At 40.1% G+C, this 7451-nt stretch overlaps 1 protein-coding gene and 1 long non-coding RNA gene across 2 annotated transcripts in view; one reads left to right on the top strand and one right to left on the bottom strand.

Moving 5' to 3' along the window:
• The first annotated feature begins 282 nt into the window (after positions 1-282).
• On the top strand, positions 283-1278 carry LOC137608928 (uncharacterized). The gene is made up of 3 exons (XR_011038253.1): positions 283-470; positions 812-901; positions 984-1278. It is a non-coding gene; the product is annotated as an uncharacterized lncRNA (long non-coding RNA).
• Positions 1279-4414: 3136 nt separating this feature from the next.
• LOC137608809 (PR domain zinc finger protein 12-like) overlaps positions 4415-7451 on the bottom strand; it is a 3190-nt gene continuing 153 nt past the window's right edge. The window contains exons 1-5 of the mRNA XM_068335390.1: positions 7367-7451; positions 5729-5919; positions 5292-5447; positions 4960-5074; positions 4415-4845 (exon numbers count right to left, since the gene is read on the bottom strand). The exon at positions 7367-7451 is cut by the window's right edge and continues 153 nt beyond it. Of these exons, the coding sequence (XP_068191491.1) occupies positions 4415-4845; positions 4960-5074; positions 5292-5447; positions 5729-5919; positions 7367-7451 (978 nt within the window). The remainder of the gene's footprint in view (positions 4846-4959; positions 5075-5291; positions 5448-5728; positions 5920-7366) is intronic.

Below are 7451 nucleotides of genomic sequence, written 5' to 3' on the forward strand. Positions count from 1 at the left end.
CAACATGAAACACACTAGATATAAATTTTTATAATTTCTTTATATCCATGTATAAAAGAACAACAGGAGGACAGAAATTTGAAGATACAGTAAAGTATACTGTATTTTCCAATCATGAACCAGTGACATTTCCTCACACCTCACACATAAGCTTAATAAACATTTTTCATTGATTTTATGTCAATTCCTTTTATGGCAATGCTTCTTTTATTTTTCATGTTTTATGAACATGCACTGCTGTACTTCCTGTATCTGTGTGGTGACCCTCAGTGTTCACTGACATCTGACCGGCCATCATTCAGTGCCATATGAGAGGGTCTGTCAGTGAGAATTGCTGTGTCATTGCTTAAAGTCTCTGTGTGTGTATGTGTGTGAACACACATCATCACACTGACTGCAGAGGAACAACTCAACTGGTCATCGAAAGCATAAAGAAAACAGTGGAGCTATGCTGTGACTACTTTTTTCTTGTGAGTATCTAAACTTTGAGACAAAACAATTGTTTTTAAGAAAATACTTTGATAGCAGAAGTCAGTCATTTTAGAGAAGTTATTGTGAATTATATTTTCCCATGCTAACAGTCTAAGTCTTTTCACCTTGCATTGTTGTTCATGTCCTTTTTCTTTAAGTAAAGACTCAAAAGCAAGAAAACCCATTGTTGTAATGGTGGGATTGTGAGTATAGGAAGCTAAAACCTGATAGGGGTGAGGTCAGGTTACCGACTGCTATATTACCTCAGCAGAAAACATTTGTGGCTGATATTTCAAACAGATAAAAGAATTTCTTTTTATCCTAAAATGTCTTTTTTCAGTGATCTCCAATGCTGCTGAGTGGGTAGCTTCTTGCTGCTGCTCCTCCAACAAGAAGAAGACAGCAGGAGGATGACTGTACAAGAGTAAAGGTGAAGACCGTCTGAGTGAGACTAAACCATTTAGAAATAAAGACTGGTTCAATCCTAATGACTTGTCTTCCTTGTTATGCAGGGCAGGATGTGTGGACAGTCCCTACTGATGGATCAACATCCACTCCAAAGTCACCATAAATGGAAGGAAAAGATATTCACACTTCCTCGCCACATCCTTTTCCTCTGAGGCTTTCTTTTCTCTGCAGGTTGATGTGTAGTTGCTCTGTACTTGTGACAATGAGGACTTATCCGAAAACTTCTAGATGAGAAGCTGGATTATGTTTGATGCCTGACAAGTGCAGCAGTGGCTCAGCAGGGGGTTACACCTCTAGTCATCACTGCAATTGAATCCAATTAAATATTGTTTAACATCATGTTATTGTTTCTGCAGTGCCTTTTCTTTCACATTTCTCCCATGAAGCCTAATTACTGAAGAGACTTTTCCTGAGTAGGTAGCACCATCATGTGTAGAGAAACTATAACTGCAGGTGACACTTTCTGCTCCGGAGAAACAAAAACTGGTTTATTGATTACTCTAATAAGCAATATTTGAATAAGATACATCTGAAATGAGATTTTGTGTGTCCCATGACACATGTTTGACACTGAAAAAATCCTTTGGCATGCAAATAATTGAATGCAGGGCTGTAATGTGACAGCACACTGAGTTGTTAATCAAGCACTAAGCTTGTCAAAGATGTGAAAGGTATCACTTCTATTTAGTTTTGTTGCAGAAGAACAAACCTTGTTTATTCGACTTTATCTTCGTTGGCCAAACCGAGTTTCAAACTGGGTAAGTCTATTTACTAGATGTTTTTTACTTAAGGTTTTAGTAAGAGGCATAACATTGAGTATAATCATGTAATATTACAACTCAACGTTTTTGTGTTTTAAATTGATACTAAAAGGGAATAATTTGTTTATCACATTATTCCTGTGTGTTTTTTGTCATAAGTTGTTACTTAAAGAACCAGTTCAATAAGAGTCAATGTAAGTAAATGCATTTTTGACTAATATCAAATGGATTTGATCAATAAAACATGTTAACATGTTAAACATGTTAAGACTCAAACCATTTTATTAAAGAGGAAGAGGGAGAAGTGTTTTTTCTGGATGGTTTGCCCACATCTCACGATCATAAAACATATACATCATACATACATTACTCAGATATTGGTGTGCACAACACTGTTTTTTCAAGAAACATTTGAAGAAAGATGAAATAAAGTAATAGATCACATAGTTTTTTGTGAATGTTTTGCATGTAGTTCATTTATATACTCAAACTATTTACGGATCTGTCAGCTTTCTGATATGTACCCCCCCCTTAAACTCATTTCTACCTTTAACACAATTTAATTTGGCACATTTTTGTTTTAAACCACAAAATTCAGTCTCATTAGACGTTCAGTATGTGTCTGCACATGTCTTCATCAGTTTCTGGAGTGAACGTAAATTCTTGTTTGGTGATCTTTAGCAGTCCTTTGCTTTATGTTGTTTCCAGAAAAAAATGATGATGTTGATACCAATCGAATTAATTGCATTGATTAGCTGAGATGATGTGGGAGTCTGTGTTTGTCCTCTATTCATATCAGATCCAGATTCCTGGTCCCAGCATCCATACTCCTCATCAGCTCCTCAGTCTTTTTAGTGATTTCTTCTGTCATCCGAACAAGGCTTTCGTTCAGCCAAGTCATGGTTTCGTTGGATGCGGCTTGCGTTGCCTCCACAATGTCGGTGAAATTCTCCTCAACTCCCATCTGTTGAATCAGCATTTTTCTCAGCATGACATTCAGCATGAAGACTCCAAACCCCAGCATAGTCATCCCGATTATCATGAAGGCGAAGATATACACATCTTCAACGTCTTCCACATCCAGCGGGGCCAAACACAAAGCTCTCCACACACCCCAGCTGTCGAGCGCGTAACCCGCCATCAGAGTCCCGTCCGGGCAGGAACGCTCACCAGGTCCAGCTGCTCTGGTGGACACGATTGTGTCAGTCGCGTTGAATGACCAGCCCAACAGCTCCATGGTGAATTAGCAGGTCTCTACATGTGATGTGACAGTGTCTTATGTAGTTCTCCAGCCACACACAGTCTCTCATTTCCTGTGTCTAGTCCTTCATTCCCCGCATCAATGCAGTCACAACATACTGACTGTTATTCCAAATATTGTCTGAGATGTGACCCTGATCATGGTCACAATGACAGTTTTCCCAGGAACAGCAAGTTTTGTTAGTATTATAGATTATTAAAATCAAGGAGTTGACCTATATAGCCAGTGTTCTTCAGTCTCTGCACACAGTTATGATTATAATAAATGATGTGAAAATTTAACTAACATTTCCATCAGTTCTGTAACCTTGCCTTGTCAAGTCTTTATACGCTTTTTTAAAGCCAGACAGGGTTCCTAGACTCCTGAGTTCCTTGTTCAAATTGTTCCATAGTTTCACACCAGTAAAAGAAAAAAAAAGTTTTTAATGTCATTCTTGCTTTCTTCTGTAAAAATGCTGTGTTTCCTCTCAATTGGTAGTTGGACTCACTATTCTGGAAATGTGATAGTATATTTAGTATATTTTAGTTGTTGGCTGCCTTATACATGCTTTGAACAGTCCTATAGCTTACGAGGTCATGAATATTAAGTAGTTTTGATGTAATGAATAATTGATTTGTGTGAGCTCTATAATGAGCATTGTGAAGAATTCCTATGGCTCTTTTCTGGAGTAAGAATAGAAGCTGTAAACCATTATGTGTTTCCCTTTATGATCCTTTATCTACACACACATAGACTAACATAAATGGGCAATAAAACACTCACATGCAATCTTTCAAATGCACTTAATGCAGGTACTCAGGGTCAGAGTGTGTTTGATGGGAATAACAGTCCGTATAATAAAGAGCATGTATGTAATAACATATATTTATTTAGATTAAAAGAAAGCAGTAATGTATTTACAATAACATGTACAGTAGCATACAATACAATTTTAAAATTACACAATAGTATATAGTATACAGTCTGTGCAAAGTTAAAGTGACAATGTCAGTTTTCATTGTGAAACATGCAGCTGATAAAACACACAGGGGTATCCATGTCCCATATTTTCTGCTGGTTCATCTCTGACTGCTGTAAAAATGTACATTTCATCTCCGCAGGTGAGGATGCGATGCAAAATAACCATGGTGTACAAATGTTTAGAAAAGAATGTCCCTTTCGCAGTGACATGTGACACTTACTGTTTAAAGTTTTACACAGAAACGCACTGAAAGACAAAACCTCAGTTGTTTTACAGCCTCCTGAACACAGACATCAAAACATCTTTATGCTGGAGCCTTGATCGAATGATAACCAAAGAAAAGAACTGGGAAACAACTTTAAAAGTCCTTGTGAGATGTTTACTTGAGCCGTTTACTTGAAGGCTGTCTCACCGGGTTCTCCTTTTTCCTGTACAGGTGGAATCTAAAGTGCAACGCCGTTCTGAGTTATTGCCCAACGTGTGTTTCTGTTATCATAGCACCATGGCAGGGATGTGATGCACCAGGGGCATCTGGTGCTGGTGGGGTATGGTGGGCATCTGTGGCGGGGGAGGGGACACTTGGGAAGGCGCGTCTGCGGCGTGCGCCACCGGTTTGTGCCGTGCGCTCTTCTGGTGCGCCCTCAGGCCCGCCAGCTGCGAGTAGGCGCTCTGACAGACGTGACACTTGTAGGGCCGCTCGCCCGTGTGCAGCCGGACGTGGTTCCGCAGCGTGGACGACTGGCTGAAGCGGCGGTTGCAGAAGCGGCAGACGAAGGGCTTATCCAGCGTGTGGATGCGCATGTGGGAGCGCAGGTTGCTGCGGGAGTTGAAGCCGCGGTGACAGATGACGCAGCGCATCCGACTGGCTGCGATGGAGGAAGAGGGGGAGTGAGAGGAAGGGCCGTCAGAGGAGTGGGTGTCATCTGGGAGAGGAGAAAAAGAGGAAGGAGGTGAGTTTTAAGTCACGACAACCGAAATTTGACCAGTTTATATGAAAAACAGACTTTATTAAAAGCCCACATGTAGATGTGACTCACCATTCCTGCTTTTCTTCTGCTGTTCTTCATCTGTTCCTGGAACTCCAGGGATGCCGAGGAAGGTGTTGTGCGTATTTCCATACCAGACTAGAAGCTCCTGGTCAGGTGGGATCGTCTGAGGAATGGGGGGGAATATAAATGAGTAAAGGTCAAAATGTATGCAGTATCTGTTCTCCAACAGGTGCATTACACGAATCACGTCTATCAGCAGCAGGGGGCGCTGGGAACGTTACTCATTAAAGTCGCCAAAAAAAGAATCCACCCACGGGCCTTCAAACCCACGGTGTCTTCCCTGAATGCAAACAGAAATAAACTCCACGTTAAAATCTCACCTCCACTGCTTTGTAGAAGATGCTGCTGCCGATCTGCACCACCTCCAGGTTCTGCTCCTGCTCGTTCCGGGCGCATTTGATGTAAGTCATCCAACTGCGCTGGTCCTCCTGGCTGGCATCGATGAAGTAGCGCACGGTGCCGTCTTCGTTGAACACCTGCGCAAACAACAGCAACGGAACCCAGTGTCAGTATTGATTACGTGTAAAAAAAAAAAAAAAATTAAAAAAAAGTATAGATCACGTGTAAATATATATATATATATATATATATATATATATATATATATATATATATATATATATATATATATATATATATATATATATATATATATATATATATAATTGACTCAGTGTCTCTGGATGACAGGGGCCACGCGAGGACTGCGCGGTCAAGACATAATCAATCAGGCTGAATGAATGAAGTTTCAGCTCACCTCCCACATTAGGTTGTTATTCTTGAACAGATCCACGTGTTCCGGGGAGAGGACTCTTCCTGTGAAAGGGCCCATCTCGGTGCCTGCCTTGATCCAAGTCTTGGAAAAGATGCCCAGACCTTCTCCAGGGATGGAGCTCTGGGCGATGATGACCTCACTGGGCAGCACCAGACTGGACAGCTTCTGTACCTCTGAGAATTAAAAGGACGAAATTGTGAATATTTATTGACGCGGCTTGCGCAAAAATTAAATACTTGGACAGTCATCAAATTTATTTATTTTTTAAATGTGACGTTTTTTCCCCCCCCAGATGAAACAGAAATACTAAAGAATTGCGGCTGAAGATCCTTGTGAAACAGGATTGTTGGAACAGACCTGAAAGCAGCAAATGGGACTGGACATTATTTTAGTCACGAAATATTAAGCTACACTTTATCCTCCGTTTAATTCGATTATCTGGTTGAATTGAAAGTTTTTGTTGTGCAGAGAAGCCCCCTCGGAAAGCATTTTTATCCACGTCAAGAAGAAAAAAAAAAAGGAGAGAAGAAAAATTCTCGCCCTTCTTTAATGTCAGAATCAAAGATCTTTTTTTTTTTTAATTATTATTATTAATTCAGGCTGTTATAAAGGCCCGGACGAATGGGGGTTAAACGGTCCGCTATTGCTGAGGGTCCAGCAATTTGTCATGGCTCCGATGTGATATTCATTAAAGTTTACTGGAAAAGAAACGGCTAATTCCAAATTCATTATCCTTTTAAGAACTTTGTAGCAATAAATTTGCGCTGAATGAGACGAAGACTTGTTTAAAAGACTCAGGAATTTCTGCAACAAAAAAATGGAAAGGCGATTAGATGGTTGACATGCAATGAATAGCATTAGATTTAGCCTTCACGGTGCATTATGCGAGGAACAGCAAATCTTTTAAGGAGAGAGAAAGAGAAAAGCTCCGGAGCCCCATAGCTGCCAAGGGAGGAAAAGAGACTGTCCGGAGATTGATGAATGCGGGATAAAAACCCGGGACATCTCAAAGAAAGGAAACCTTTTTCTCCACGACGTTTAAGTGGAAACTTTCCCAGGTCAAGCACAAAGTTAACCAAATGAATTTAATGCCCTGCGTCTTTCAATCAGCGGCAGTGCGCGCATAACAAGCCTCTATAGGCGAGGTCCCACAGCTCAGAAAGGGTTAATGTGTTAAATGGGTCGAAATAAGAGCAGAAAAATGAGGAGAGAATGCAACAAGTTAGAGAGCGAAACTTTGAGAATAAATGTTTTAGAGGGAAAAGTTTTTGCAGTCAGTCTTATTTCGTTTTTTTTTTTCTTTTTTATTAGGGCAAATTTTTTTCTCAGAAACTTTTCTCTTGGATAAAGAGATGTGTAGGACATTTATTTTGCACCACTTTTTTTTTTTTTTTTAAAATAAATAACCATCCATCAAATCAACGCAGCTTTAATCAAATCAAGATTTTTTTTAGGATGGCATGTAGAAAAAAAATAGAAGAAAATAAGTCATAAAACCAGTAGAAAAAAAAATGCAATTCAGAAAGTTAAACCAGACCAGTCTTTACAAACACGTGTAGTAGATGTAAAAAGAAAAAAAAAAAAAGAAAAAGTAATTTGCATAAACCGGTGTCGGCATACCTCCAGTGAAGGACTGGGCCAGCACCTCAGCGGTGAAGGCGGTCTTCGGGCTGCATCCGCTGCCAGCGTGCCGCTCCTCCGCTAG

Source organism: Antennarius striatus, chromosome 15, assembly GCF_040054535.1.
Source record: "Antennarius striatus isolate MH-2024 chromosome 15, ASM4005453v1, whole genome shotgun sequence".
Classification (NCBI taxonomy): domain Eukaryota; kingdom Metazoa; phylum Chordata; class Actinopteri; order Lophiiformes; family Antennariidae; genus Antennarius; species Antennarius striatus.